This window comes from Kogia breviceps, chromosome 11 (genome assembly GCF_026419965.1).
Source record: "Kogia breviceps isolate mKogBre1 chromosome 11, mKogBre1 haplotype 1, whole genome shotgun sequence".
Taxonomy (NCBI): domain Eukaryota; kingdom Metazoa; phylum Chordata; class Mammalia; order Artiodactyla; family Physeteridae; genus Kogia; species Kogia breviceps.
The window spans coordinates 63,514,030-63,529,548 of record NC_081320.1 but is presented as its reverse complement, the minus strand read 5'-3'; the positions used below and the strand labels follow the sequence as shown (position 1 = coordinate 63,529,548).

General features: G+C 38.9%; 2 protein-coding genes across 2 annotated transcripts in view; one reads left to right on the top strand and one right to left on the bottom strand.

The window, feature by feature from the left end:
- The window catches only part of GTF2A1L (general transcription factor IIA subunit 1 like), a 78,425-nt gene extending 77,151 nt beyond the window's left edge, over nt 1-1,274 (top strand). Inside the window, exon 11 of the mRNA XM_067006916.1 lies at nt 1,070-1,274. Coding sequence (XP_066863017.1) covers nt 1,070-1,177 — 108 coding nt within the window. The 3' untranslated portion in view covers nt 1,178-1,274. The remainder of the gene's footprint in view (nt 1-1,069) is intronic.
- A 6,740-nt stretch (nt 1,275-8,014) lies between these two features.
- Nucleotides 8,015-15,519, bottom strand: part of LHCGR (luteinizing hormone/choriogonadotropin receptor) — a 64,718-nt gene continuing 57,213 nt past the window's right edge. The window contains exon 11 of the mRNA XM_059078352.2: nt 8,015-9,167. Coding sequence (XP_058934335.1) covers nt 8,015-9,167 — 1,153 coding nt within the window. The remainder of the gene's footprint in view (nt 9,168-15,519) is intronic.

Here is a 15,519-nt window from a genome sequence, read left to right as displayed (position 1 = left end):
GAGACTTGAGATAATTGCAAGTGAAAATTTGGAAGTCAAACTCAGAAAAGAAATTTTCCGTCGCCAGGCCATTTCCCCTACACACAAATAGAGGGTTGTCCTTTGTATTTTCTTATGCTTCACAAAATGCATCCAAATACTAGTCACAGGCTTTTCTTCCTTGATTTGACTCTTTGCAGTCAACAACTAGGTTGAATTTTTACCCTTGATTTCAGATCATATATTTCTAAATTTTTAAAATAGTCACTTGTGGTTTACCCAGAAGTAACAATGATTGTATGATTTCTTACCTCTTAAGGTAGTAGGATTTTCTAGTTTTAATTTTGTATCAGGCTGATTTACTGAATCCAAAGAATAGCTAATAGAATCTGATAGATTATAAGTTGTATTTTCAGACCTTGCTCAGTGTATTATTGTGACTTTCTTCTTCGAAATGAGACACCACTATTTTTTCATTCCAGATAATATTAACAACATCCTCTCTTGTTTATTCCTTTGCAGACATAGTGAACCTTTTGCTGTTCTTGAGCAATCCAGGCATGCCCCTCCTCAGGACTTCTGTTCCTTTTGTCTGGAATGCTCTCTAGTCAATATCTTCTTTTTAAGTCTTTGCTCAAATGTTACTTCACAAGTCAGGCCCACTCTGACTCTTCTATTTAAAATTGTAACCCCACCTCTGTGTTTGTGATATTTCTTTTCCAGATCTATTTTTCATAACACTTACCACCTTTTAATATTCTGTATAGTTTACATGTTTATTAGGTTTGTTTCTCCCATCCTTACTAAAATGTAACCTCTTCAAAGACAGGAATTTTTTTCCTGTTCTAAAAATTTATATCTATATTTTACTTTTTTAAAAAGCTAATAGATCTCCAGCGCCTAAAATAATACCTGACACATAGGAACTCAACAAATATTTGCTGAATGAATGAATAAACTATCTTGAGGAAGGTCTTATTTATAAAGAACTCCCATTTAGGGTCAGAATAATCCCATGGGATATACAAAGAAATGTAAATGTCCTTTAACTTCTAAATTTAATTAATTTAGGCTGTTTTTCTCCCTCCAGATTCATCGAAGCAAGAACAAATGGAAATTCTATTTGAAAGATGGTGTTATGTGTTTTGGAGGGAGAGACTATGTATTTGCAAAAGCCATTGGTGATGCAGAGTGGTAAAACTGATGAGCTCAGTACATCATTAAGATCAGTGGGACTATATCACATGTTGTTCACTGCATGGAATTTAATAAAATTATAATTCAGATGCAGATACAAATATACAGTTTTACATTTCTTTCATTTTACATTTCAAACTGCTTTAACAGGTTTTTATTTTTTAACCCCCATTGTCTTTAACATTACAAAGCATAGATGTATCAGGTGTGATGTAGCATGAAAAAAGGTCATATTTCTTTAATTTTGAAGTAAAATTTAAATCAGACTCCAGTTCCCCTTCATGGTGAAGTCAGTATCAATTATTAGATTTGGGGCTGGTGTTCTTCCCACCTCTCACCAAACCATGTTACAAAAGACCCTGGACACTAACACAATATTGTAAAGCAGCTATACTCCGATTAAAAAAAAAAATCATACATGAAAAAAACAAGGATCCTGGAGAGTCTTATAAGTAGCAGGATATTTAAGAAGGCTTCTCTGGATCTTCAGTCTACATTTATCACCAGCAGTATGCTGATTGTGCAAGCCCAGATGGTCCTTGGAGGCAGATGCCTCAGTTGAGCCCATACTATACTTAACATGAAAATCGTTGCAGAGACCAGGTTCCCTAGAGCCAAGGATCAGCCTTTCTGGGTTTATCACGTGGCCAGGCCATTCTTCTTTGTACCTGCTATTTCCCTGGGGGAACTGTAGGGAGTGGGTTAGGTTCCCATTCTAATTCTTGTTACTTCATACTTCTGTCCTCTTCCCTCTTTCCCTATTTTTTTTTTCTATTTTTCTTACCATGGAAGACCCCTTTGCAGAGTCTTAACCCCTCAAAGGTACTGTCTCTCTTCGTTTTTCCTAACAGGGAATTCCCTCATTGAGTTTAGGTTTTCAAAAACAAAAGTCAAGAAGAGATGTTCTGTTTAGGAACCTTCTGCTTTGGTGAGACAATCTCATTTGAAAAGAGAAGACCTGGATAACTCTTAAAACCAGGGAGAGAAAACAAAATGTAAAATGCAAATAGCACTGTTTTCCTACACCAATGAAAATAAAGCAAATTAATATATCAGTAACCTATTCTGTAATATTCTCTTCCTTAGTAGACTCAAATTCCTCCAAGAAATGTTTTCCCCATCATTCTGCTTCTTTTAGTGGGTGGAGTACACATGGTATCCAAGTCTAGGATCCCTGTTTTGGCCCTGAATGGTGTTCACCAGGGTAGTAATTCTCTCACAAAAAGCAGTTCTGGGATTGAGTGGGTTATGGTCTGTGAAAGCTCCTTGAGGATTAGGTACCTGGATCTGGCTGGTCACAGGGTGAATTCCCCATTTCTTTTTCAGAGGCAACCCCTCATGGAGGGTTTAATTTATTCCAACACTTGTTCTGTCCTACCCAAGGGACTCAGCTACTGTTAAGTCTTTTCAAAAATCTGGATCAATCTTATCTGGGTCATGGACAACATGAGTGGGACACTGTCTTTGGCCTAAAGTTGGCAGCTGCGTGAGGATTCAGTTAGTACTAGTAAGTGAGCTGGTCCCCTCTCCAGATTCTCCAGCTATGCCTTCTTCATCCTCAGAGTGATTGTCCACCACCACCACTGCTATTCCAGATCCTTTTCTGGCTCTTGAGAACTTCCAGGAACTATGGGTTTCCTTCATGGATGTTGCCTACTATGAAATGTTCATCTTTTCTACATGGGAGGCAAAAGAGGGCACTTATTCTTTGTGTCATTCCTGAAATGTACCCCCTCCAGTGTTGAGGAGGGGGTACACTTTCTATTCTTCTTCCTGCTTTTTTGTTTCCCAGGCTCACCCGGTCACCCTGTATTAACTGCTGAATTTGTCGACAAGGTGCATTCACTTGGAAATTGGGGTTTAATGTGTTGGTTTAAGTGTTTGGGAGAGGCAATAATAGTTGTTTCTAAAATTCCTTTCCTCTTCTCCACTGTGAATTTTAAATTCTCACTTTGCTTCAGTGATATAAAAAAAAATTATGTCACAAATACTACTATATTGTCCTCTTTATGTGGAACATTTTATCAGAGAAAAAAAGTCACTGTCCCATTTGCGTGTCCCTCCTATATTTGATTCTATTCTGTTACATTACAGAAAACTTTTTGATAGTATTGGCCCACTAAGTTGATTTCACCACCTACTGATGGGTCATGACTCACAGTTAAAAATATTTTTAGCCCATGTGCCGAAGATAAAGTGAGACAAACCTTAATCCATTTTGAAAGAGTAAATTGTACTTTAAGTCCTGCAAGTTGGTGGAGTTTACCTTAGACTTGGCTTTAATAGGATATTACTTTTACTTTCAGGGACCTCTTTATCATGTCCAAGCTTAACATTTCTTGTTGCACATTTTAACAAAATATCATAAAGTAAGTTATATGTTCTTATAAATACAATAACTTGGCAAATGTCATCCTACACCCTATTATAGGTGGTGAATGTCTCTGTGAAAGAAGTTACAGTTTGTTGTGTTAAATGAAATTTATGTAAGTATCATGTATAGTAATTCCTAACGCAAACTTTTTCTCATGCATGCATCCTACAGTGCTTTTTTAACATACTTTCCACCTCTCCCTGTAGGCTAAGAAGATCTTGAGTTTACACAGTCTCTTAGGGACTGACCAACTGACCTTGCCTGGATTACCTTCTTTACCTATTTTATTCAGTGTGCTATAATACGTGTAAAAAATCAACTGTTACAGCTCAGACTTCATAGGGCAGTGAGACTCCAGTTCTGGCTGAGGCACTCAGTTGAAGTCATTTAAGTTGTGTAGCAAAACTAATAACTTTAGAATGAATAGCAAAGGTTAATTGGGTGGTGAGCAGGGGAATTTAGTAGGGGAATTTCTTTTGACTCTTGTTAGTAGGTTAATGCTGTGCTGTTTTTCATGTAAATATACTCTGAGCTAGGTGGAAATTTTACTGTTTGTAACTAGAAAGCTAAATTATAAATAGGTAGCTCATGGTAATAACTCTTAGGAAGTGACTTGATATTAATAAAAATATTGCACATTTTGAAGAAAAGATTCTTTCCAATTGTGAACACATTTATTGAAATCTTAGTGACATAAAGATTCTTAATTTACACATGGGCTTAATACATTTTTGAGGAAATTAAAACCAGGCCCTTTATAACAAATGTTATAACATTTGGACAAAATGCCTTTTAAAAATATTTTGTAAGTTTAGATGAGCTACTCCAAGTTAACTCTTTTTAGTCATTTTGCAACCTACAAGTGGTAATGTCAAACGTGGTAAAAAAAAACCAAACATGATAGAAATATAAATTTCTTGAGCATTTGATGTTTTTATGATTTATGTATGAGAGATTATACAGATTAGGAACATACACACTTTCTGTGAGACCATCTCATAAGGAAAATGCTTCTTAACAAGGATTGTTTTATATTTCAGTTATAAAAGTGAATCAGCTAAAAGTATTTAATCACCTCATGTGCAAGACTAGGATAGATATAATGGGAGAAACGAAGAAGTAGGAGATGAGTATATCACTAAAGGAATTTATAAGGTAGGTGAAATAAGAGATATACACGTAAAGATAATAATACCAGCAGTGTAGAACAAAAAATAAGTGATACAGATGACAGGTACTAAAGAAGTCTAAAGAGATAAACCATTGTGGGTTACATATTTGTTATTTATGCCCTGCTTTATTTGAAGTAAAGGTAGTGTCTTGACTATAGTGGATTAGGGAGGGAGTGGATTAAGAAGAATTTGATAAGATAAACCTATAGCTGGGGTCTTAAAGAATGCAGGAGGAGGACAGGTAAGGAAGAAGGTGTGCCATATGGTAAGAGTGGCACAGGCAGCAGCATGGAGATGCATAGCTAGGGAAAAGTAATTGGAACAACTTGTTTCATGTAGAAAAACAGGAGATAAAGTGAGCAAACTTGAGGGTGGATTCTGGAGCTCTTTGAATGGTAGGCTAGGAGCTAAAATTTATAGGTAGTGATGAGCTGCTCAGAATTTTTGGCAGGTGTGTAATAAGATGAGATAGGACTTTAGGATGATTAATCAGTGGTGGTGGGTATGAGAGTGTGGACATGGGAAAGGCTGGATATGAATAAAAATGAAGGAGGTATAGTAATACTCCAGAGGTAAGGGGAAATGGCCTGAGATGTGGGCATGGTGGTAGGGAAGCAAAATAAAGAACTGATGTGGAAGACAATTGAAAGGAATAATTAGTGAATGAAAGGATGTGAGAATGAGGAAGACAGTACACTATGACTCTGTATGTTAAAACTTAAATTATAATGTAGAAAATAAAGATCAGTATTTGTGGAAAAGGCTGTAAAAGTTGTTTTCAGAGTATGGGTACAAGTACCTTAGGCTCAAACAATAATTAAGAGTTCATAATTTAAAGTTTCTCCACAAGGTTATATTTTATTTTTTCTTTTGTTTTATGTTGTGTTCTCCTTGCTTAGTTGTTTTGGTTCTGTGATTGTGAATCAAAAAGTTTATTGTGTGTGTATACAGCAACATGACTAATTAGCATTCTCTCATATCATTGAGACAAATTCTAGAATGCTTGCTTACAAGAGAGAGGACTGCATCTGAGTAAAGACAAGTAACTAGTTGTGGAGTAGAAAAGTCAGAAATATAAAAAACACATTACAGAGAAGAGATATTTTATAAAGTTTATACTTTTTTATAATCTATTTTGAATTATTTTGCAAAATGGCATAATGATTGAAAGCAGACTAAATGTGTAGAGAGTCTAGTTATGACTACACATTTATTTAATAAATGCCAAAGGAGAGCTAAAAACTGGAAATAGCCAGATATCCATTGGTAAGAAAGTGGAAAACAGTGTTATATTCATACAGTGGGATAGTATTCATCAATGAAAAAGGAATGAACTACTAATTCAAGCAGCAGCAGTGATGAATAGCAAAAACATTGTATTGAGTCAAAGAGCCTTACACAAGAGTATAAACTGCATGATTCTATTTATATGAAGTTCTAGAGCAGACAGGAATTACTCTATGGGGAAAAAAATCATAACCATTATTACCCCTATAGGGTAGGGGTGAGGGTTTAATTAAGAAGGGGCATGAGGAAACTTTCTGGGGTGAGTGTTCTATATCTTCATGGAGGTTTTGGGTGTCTACATTTCTCAAAATGCATTAAATGGTATGCTTAGGATTTGTCCATTTCACCATATGTAAATTTTACCTTAAAACTTTAGACAAATACTAAACTTTGGTTAATGATAAGCATGCTGAAGCATTTAAGGGCTGACAATTACTGAGGTCTGCAACTTAAAATATCCATCCATCAGAAATGATGGATGGATAAATACTGGTATATAATTATATAGGTATGTTATGAAACCGATATAGTAAAATGTTGAATGTAAGTGTACGGGTGTGCACACACAATTATTTCAACTTTTCATATGTTTGAAAATGTTGGGGGAAATTGAAAGAACTTTGAACACATATTAAACCTTTGGATGACTATGATTTACCAGTACAGGAGGCAGTAGAACACAGTGGTTAAGAGGCTGGGGTCCTGAATCAGAACTTTGAGTTTGAATCCCATTAGTTGAATCTTTTATTAGTTTTGAGAACTTGGGAAAATTGTAATAGGTTTTCCTCTATTATAAAATGTGAATAATATCTTCATCATAGAATTTTATGAAGATTAAATGGGTTAAATTATATAAAATACTTATCAACATGTTTGGCATATAATAAACTTTCAGTAAGTTACTTTAAATTGTCAAAGGAATTTACAAAGGACACTGCAATTAAAACCATAATTTCATTGTCCTATAAGAGTCAATTCTGATAAATAAAAATACCTCTAGCAAATATTGGATGTATTTTTCTATACCCTCGAAGATAAAAATGATGAAAGTTAAGCATTTTAAAATATTTAAATATTTTCTTTTACTTCCATAAAAGACAGGGCCCTGGAAAGAAAAAAAAAATTTTTTTTCCTTATTGATTTCATAACTTCAGTGTAATTCAGCACATTTGTTGGATACTATTGCCAAGATCCTGAGCTAGGAGACAGGAAAACAAAATTGAGACAGGGTTCCTACCCCCAAGGAGTTTACAGTATACTGTTTAATGCTTCATTGCTCTTTAGAGACTAAACACCAAACCAACAGGCTGAAATGTGCCTTTAGATGCTTACTTTACTTTAAATAGTAGAACCTAGATGGGATAGATAAACGTCTTTAGGACAGCACTATCCAATAGAACTTTCTGTGATGATGAAACTGTTCTGTGTATGTGCTGTCTAATAGGGTAACCACTGATCATGTGTGGCTATTGAGCATTTGAAAAGTGGCTAGTGAAACTGAGAAACTACATTTTAAATTTCATTTTAATTTAGCTACATGTGTCTGATGGGTATCAGATTGAACAGTGCATCTCTAGAGTGTATTTCTCAAGCTATCTGATGAAAAGGACAAGTTATTTTAAACTTCAAATGTTATGGACTAACATTTTTATAAAATGCAATAAAAATTATTGCAAGGACAAAATGAGAAAAAATTAAAGACATGCAAAATACCACCTCATTTTTAAAATATTAGATTCAACAGACATAAAATTACTCTGCCAAAATTGCTGTAAAAGTTTCTAAACACTCTCAACTTCTGTATTGTTATCGTGTGCCAGTGACGCATAGTTTTTTAGACTGGCAATGGTCATGGACCACACTTTGAGCTAGAAAGAGGTCTTTTTTTGCCTAATGTGCCTAACACATAATTTCCTGAAATCAGCTCTTTGTTAAAATTACTGGTACAGATAATTTTTTTTACATATTTAAGTATAATTCAGTAATGTGGTTACTGATATAACAGTTAACACTCCTTACAGCAAGTCTTGTCCAGGACAGCTGAATATTGACATTGCAATGTGGTCACCTTCAAGGTAGACTGGGAAGGCTTATTTGATCCAGTGAAGCCATTTTTGCAGTTGGAGGTATAAGCTGAAAAATCCTTCCTCCTATAAAGTTCAGCTCGATATTTACAGCAGCCAAATTTGCTCAGCAACAGAAAGAAATCCCTTCGGAATGCCTTTGTGAAAATTGCATACAGAAATGGATTAGCACACGAATTGACAGGATAAAAAAGAACCAGTAAAACTTTAGAGTTGGTTACTGTAATAAGGGGCACTTTGAAGGCAGCTGAGATGGCAAAGAAAGAGATTGGTGCCATGCAGGTGAAATCGGTGAAGATGAGGACTGCCATTTTCTTAGCAATCTTTGTATCTTTGTTGGTAGCCATCAGCTCTGGATTTTGAACTGCAAAATAAATTTTAATGTAGCAAGCACAAATGATGATGAAGGCCACCACATTGAGCATCAGGATGGTTAATATGTAGACCTGTGAGAGAGTGGTTTCCACATCCATGGGGAGGCAAATGCTGACCTTCATGTAATTGCTGACGCCCACAAGAGGCAACATGGCGATAAGAGTAGAAAAGAGCCATCCTCCAAGCATAATCGGAATGGCATGTTTTAATCGCAGCTTTTGGTCCAGCTGAATAGCATAGGTGATGGTGTGACATCTTTCTAGTGTGATGACTGTGAGGGTGTAGACAGAAAGTTCACTTGAAAATACAGTGAAGAAGCCAGCAGCGCTACATCCACTCCCCGTCTGCCAATCTATGGCATGGTTATAATACTGGCCTTTGGTTTGGGCATCAACTGAGGCAATGAGTAGCAGGTAGAGCCCCATGCAGAAGTCTGCAAAGGAGAGGTTGCACATGAGAAAGCGGGGCACTGTCAGTTTATAACGACTGGTCAGGAGAACAAAGAGGACAGTCACATTTCCCGTGATGGCTAAAATATTAATCAGCCAAATCAGTACTCTAAGGAAGTCATAGCCCATAATATCTTCACAGGGATTAAAAGCATCTGGTTCAGGAGCACATTGGAGTGTCTTGGGTAGGCAGAAACCATAGTCATAATCCCAGCCGCTCAGTTCACTCCCAGCAAAGATGGCAGAATAACTGTAAGAAGAATAGTTTGGCTCAGTGTAAACTTAGAATTTTTATGATTCTGGGTATTGAAAATATTCAGAAATCATCCATAGTGTTTTTTTAAGGAAAACAAACGAAAAGGAAACAAAGTCACAACAGTCTTAGTCTTACATTTATTTATCTGAGAACTCTGAATTGATGTAGGATTTCCTTAAGAAGGGAATGAAAAGCCATTTAGACTTTTTTTTTAATATGTAGATTTTACACAATGATGCAAAGACTTAATGCAGCTGTTTACAGAGGATGATTTTCTTTGGAAAACAAATTTAGAGACATAATCTTGCTTGCTCAATGTAAAAGAACCCTTTCTTGACATTTTCTTAGCTGTTTATCTCCTTTAGTTGTCAACAAAACTGTTATCAAGCTGCCTGTCTGTAGTAGAACGCAAATGGGATCGGAAGGCTCACATTGTTCAAGATCATCAGCTACTGAAAGACATGCTTGCACTTAAGTCCCTGGCTAATCAGATAGCCCAGTTGAGAAATAGAAACCAAGGATAGGTTACTCGATAGAAATTTAGGAGCAGAGGAAGAATAGTCATGAACAATAGGAAGAAATAGTTCTTCTGGGTTTTGTTCGTTTGTCTGTTTTGCGGTACGCGGGCCTCTCACTGTTGTGGCCTCTCCCATTGCGGAGCAGAGGCTCCGCACGCGCAGGCTCAGCGGCCGTGGCTCACGGGCTCTGCCGCTCTGCGGCATGTGGGATCTTCCCGGACCGGGGCACGAACCCGTGTCCCCTGCATCGGCAGGCGGACTCTCAACCACTGCGCCACCAGGGAAGCCCAGAAATAGTTTTAAATAGATATTTCTTACAGTATGAGTCAAATTCAGAGAGAGGATTGAAGAGGGGCTCTGTCCCTAGAGAAGGAATAGTCCCACCCCCGCCACTCCCTTACGCCCAACCACACTGCTACTGCTTGAGTTCAGATTTTTATTTTCCTTTAAGGGACAATTACATTAGTTTTCTTCCTGGCATCCTTCCTCTAGTTTTAGCCCTCTTCTACTCCATCTGTATATTCCTTCTGTATGGCCTTTCTTACACACAAATATATAATTCAAACATTTCCTAGTTTCTCATTGCCTCGGGGATAAACTCCAGACTCCTTGTGATGACCTCAGAGTCTCTCCTTGATCTTCATTCTGTCTCCTTCTCCAGTCTCATCTCTAAGAAGCAGTCATGCTGCACAGTGCAGGACATGGGCTCTGAAGCAAGACTGCCTGGGTTCCAGCTTTTACTGGCTGTGTAAACCTGGGAGAGTTATTTAACATCTCTGTACCTCACATTCTTCATTTGCCAAATAGGGATAATAATCATACCTCCCTCATTAGGGTTGTGCTAAGGATTAAATGTATTAACACATGTAGGTTGTTCAGGATAATGCCTGGCACCTATTAAGTGCTCAGTGAATGTTAGAGATTCTCATAATTATCTCTTGCAAATCCCCTGTGCAACCAACTCTTTGGTCTTATGAAATGTCATGTGGCTCTCAGAATAAGTTCTACTGTTTCTTCCCTTTGTATTTGAATGTGCTGTTTCTTCTTCCCTTTCTTTCCTCATTTCTCTGGAGAATTCCTCCTGATATTTAAAGATAAGCATCTCTGTGAAGCCTTTCCTGATTCTACACCTCTAATGAGTTTATCACCCCTTCTCTCAGCCATGGCTGCACTTAAGTACTATTGTAATTCTCAAACTAGGTTGCCATTATGTGATGATGCATGTCTTCTTTCATAGTCTGTGAGGCTATTCTTTAATAGCCTTGAAGTCAGGGGATTAGGTCTTATTTATGTCTAAAATCTCAGTGCCTCATATAGTTTTAGCTCAGAGTATCCATTCAATAAATGTTTGTGGAATGAATAAACCAGGGTGATGCTGGCTTAGAAAGGAATTGAGAGGATACAGAGACAATGAATGATACAGTATGATGCATGTAGGCTTAACAAATTTTCTCTTTGCCCACAGTCGGCTAATACAATCTTGGGAGGTGGAGAAAAGGGCATAATTTTTCTGTCAGGGCCATTACAAATATGTATTTCACCTTAGAGTTGCTCACACATTAAAAGAGCATTTTACTCTAGTCTTAAAACTTAGCTTCTCATTTTCTGTAGAAGGAAGTGTGTACCTAATACAGTGAGTGGATAAAATGATATATTTGAGCAATACAGTTACCTAACGGAAGAAACACAGATTTAAAAAAAAAAATGGAAAAGGAATCTATGACCAGGGACTCCAAAAACGTGCTAGCATATCATAGAAACCACACTGGAACTGGAGAAGTACTGCTGCCACACACAGGAGACTGCATAGGAACCTCACTTGTTTTATTATTAAATATAAGTAGCACATTTGTTTGTCCTCATGCACATCAGTATAATTACTTAATTTTTAAATCTTTAAAGAGATATGGTGGTTATAAGAATGATGAGAGAAAATAGGTTTTTTCTTACCACTGGCAAGGTCCTTAAAGACCTGCTCATTGAACCCTTCATTTTACTGGCAAGGAGGCCAAGATTAAAGGAGGTAAGTGACTTGCCTCAGGTCCCTCAGCACTAGGCACTAGTGGCAATGCTAGGTTTTCATATGCATAGTCCAGGGGCCTTTCTTCTACTTCACTATCTCTCAGTCAGTATTTTTCAAGGTGTGGTCCTTGGACCACTTGCATCAGAATCACCAGAGTCTTTGTTACAATGAAGATTCCTGGCTTTACTTCAGACCCTGAATCTAACTCTCTAGGGACAGAGCCCAGGAATCTGCATTTTAAGCAAGTTCCCTGGATGATTCCTACAAAATAATAGCCTTTATTTAATCAGATGAAAACTTTCCAACTATTGCCGCTTTAGTTTCCTTTACTACTTTCCCCTTATTAAAACTACTTCAGCTGTTATTAGAAGCACTAATGCAAAGACACTAAAAATTCTGCCATGGTTTCTGAATAATCATATCACTAAGAGGTCAAACATGTTCCCTTGGATTTCCCTGGTGGCGCAGTGGTTAAGAATCTGCCTGCCAATGCAGGGGACACGGGTTTGAGCCCCGGTCCGGGAAGATCCCACATGCTGCAGAGCAACTAAGCCTGTGAGCCACAACTACCGAGCCTGGGCTCTAGAGCCCGTGAGCCACCACTGCTGAGCCTGCATGCCACAACTACTGACGCCTGCGTGCCTAGAGCCTGCGCTTCGCGACACGAGAAGCCACCACAACGAGAAGCCCGCACACCGCAATGAAGAGTAGCCCCCGCTGGCCGCAACTAGAGAAAGCCTGTGCACAGCAACGAAGATCCAACACAGCCAAAAATAGATAAATAAATTTTTTTAAAAAAGTTCCCTTTCCCATTCCCCTGATCGCTTGCTCTTTGTTTTTTTGCCCTACTGGGCACATGTCTAGCAATTCTTCTCCTTGATGATTTGTCTTCAGACCAAAAACCTACCTGCTGCTACTTACATGTGTCCTGGGATGGCTCCTGAGGGCAACAACATGACTGTTGACAAAACCCAGCATGGAGCTGTCTTTAGTACTGAAGGCTGTGCAGGGAGGGTGAATGGACTTGGATGGGCTTAGCAATCTTGAGTCAGAGGAAGGAGAAGCAGTAGCACCATTGCTCCAGTTACAGTCAACAGGAGAAAAGACAGGGATTTTAGGAGGACAGTGGGGCCAACCATAGCAGTAAGGGCACCGTAATATCTTGGGGAGAGCAGATAAGACTTAGTGGCTGGCTCTAGAATTTCTAAACTCCAGGGACTCAGGAATAGCAATCTGGTGGGAAGGGAAGGACAAGGATTTATCACACAAGATGCTTTCACAGGGAACACACTCTTTTTCCTTAGATTATGTGTTAATTTCAGGTAGTTTTGGGGATGCTGAAGATTAGAGGACTTGTTTTAAAACAGTGTTAGCGTAGTAAACTCAAGATTGGATGCTCATTTTGAAAGGCGTGGAGTGGTAGGGGCTGATGGTTACTGAGACTGAAGTAAGTCTCCCCTTCCCCCATAACACCCCTTGATGGTACCATTGACTCTACCCAGAAGTGGTTTCCTATTAATGAGAAAAAAAAGCCATATGATTCCAAGAGTTATGTGGAAGGTGATGATGGAGAGAGTATTAAGAGAGAAGAGTGGGAACGGTGAGGGAAAGGAACGCTGGAGGATAGTTGGTGTCAGACCTAAATGAAGGAAAAAAGAAAAGAAGAATACAGGCTGTAATATAAGGTACCCTCGATGCTGTCACAATCTTTAAAAACGCCCTTCACTCTCATGGTTCTGAAAGACAAATGATATTTTTGCTGTCCCTTACAGTTAAGGAAAGAAGTCTCAAAAAAGATAAGTATTGCCCAGGGATACCTAGTGTTATAGGAACATTAATGCCAAGAATTCATATCCATGGGATTTCCTGGCGGTCCAATGGTTAAGACTTTGCCTTCCAATGTAGGGGTTGTGGGGTTGATCCCTGGTCGAGGAGCTAAGATCCCACATGCCTCGTGGCCAAAAAGCAAAACATAAAACAGAAGCAATATTGTAACAAATTCAATAAATACTTTAAAAATGGTCCACATCAAAAAAAAAAAAAAAAAAATCTTAAGAAAAAAAAGAATTCATATCCAACTCTGAGGAGCTCCAAAGCCCAGGATCCTTCTATCATATTACCCTGCTGACTCTATATATCTTGTAGATTGATAGGAAAAAAGAGAAAAGAAAAGAAAAAAAAAAAGATGTAGAAGAGGGAATGGGTTGATACCTTGCCAATCGGCAAGGTATCTTAGAAGCGCATCTGGTTTTGTAGCCTGAAGGACATGGGGGAGGGGATGGGAGTGGAAGGGAAAGAATAAAACCTAAATCACAGTAAATGTGGCATAGGGACACTGGGATTATCTTTTGAGGCATGCTTTTTTACATTTGAAGGTATGTGAAGTGCCAAAGCAGTTGAAAAATGTTAAAAAAAAAATCAGTAGAATAGAAATGGAGCTCCTGTCTAGTGTGTGTCAGTGACAGCATTAAGTCTGAATAATTTTAAGTTCCAGAGCATAATGGTCAAGGTGGCCTAAGTCTCTTTGAAGGGAAGTGGCTACTTGTAGAAGCTGTGCCTGCAATCAGTTAATCTTTGTGGAATGCTGACCACATGACTAGTGAAAATCCTTACAAATGAGACTACCATTAAGCCCTTAGTGACATGAAAATACCTGCGAATAGGGCTTCCCTGGTGGCACAGTGGTTGAGAGTCTGCCTGCCGATGCAGGGGATATGGGTTCGTGCCCCGGTCCGGGGAGATCCCACATGCCACGGAGTGGCTAGGCCCGTGAGCCATGGCCGCTGAGCCTGTGCATCCGGAGCCTGTGCTCCGCAACGGGAGAGGCCACAACAGTGAGAGGCCCGTGTACCACTAAACAAACAAACAAACAAACAAACAAACAAAAACCAAAAAAACCCCCCGTGCAAATAAAATTTTAATTCCTGAAGAGAATTTAATGTAACTGTAGAATGAATATGTAGGTATGTTTTTTAAAAGTATTTATTTTTAACCAGTTGAAAGAGATAATTGATCAACTGGATGCCACTTGCAAAATAAAACACAAAAGAATCCCCATTTTAAAACTATAAAAATTGCTTTGCAAACGTGCCCCCAACCAAGATTTTTATCAAAAGAAAATCTTTGGGGGGAGACCTTCAAGATGGTGGAGGAGTAAGACATGGAGATCACCTTCCTCCCCACAAATACGTTAAAAATACATCTACATGTGGAACAACTCCTACAGAACACCTGCAGAACACTGGCAGAAGACCTCAGGCTTCCCAAAAGGAAAGAAACTCCCCACATACCTGGGTAGGGCAAAAGAAAAAATAGAGACAAAGAATAGGGACAGGACCTGCACCTCTGGGAGGGACCTGTGAAGGAGGAAAACTTTCCACACACTAGGAAGGCCCTTCGTGGGCAGAGACGGTGGGTGGCTGAGGGGGGAAGCTTCAGAGCCACAGAGGAATGCATATCAACGGGTGCAGAGGGCAAAGCAGAGAGATTCCCACACAGAGGATCGGTGCCAACCAGCACTCACCAGCCTGAGACGCTTGTCTGCTCCCCCGCTGGGGTGGGTGTGGGCTGGGAGCTGAGGCTCGGGCTTTAGAGGTCAGATCCCAGGGAGAGGACTGGGGTTGGCTGTGTGAACACAGCCTGAAGGGGACTAGCGTGCCACAGCTAGCTGGGAGGGAGTCCAGGAAAAAGCCTGGAACTGCCTAAGAGGCAAGAGACCATTGTTTCGGGGTGCGCAAGGAGAGGGGATTCAGAGTACCGCCTAAAGGGATTCAGAGTACTGCCTAAAGGAGCTCCAGAGATGGGT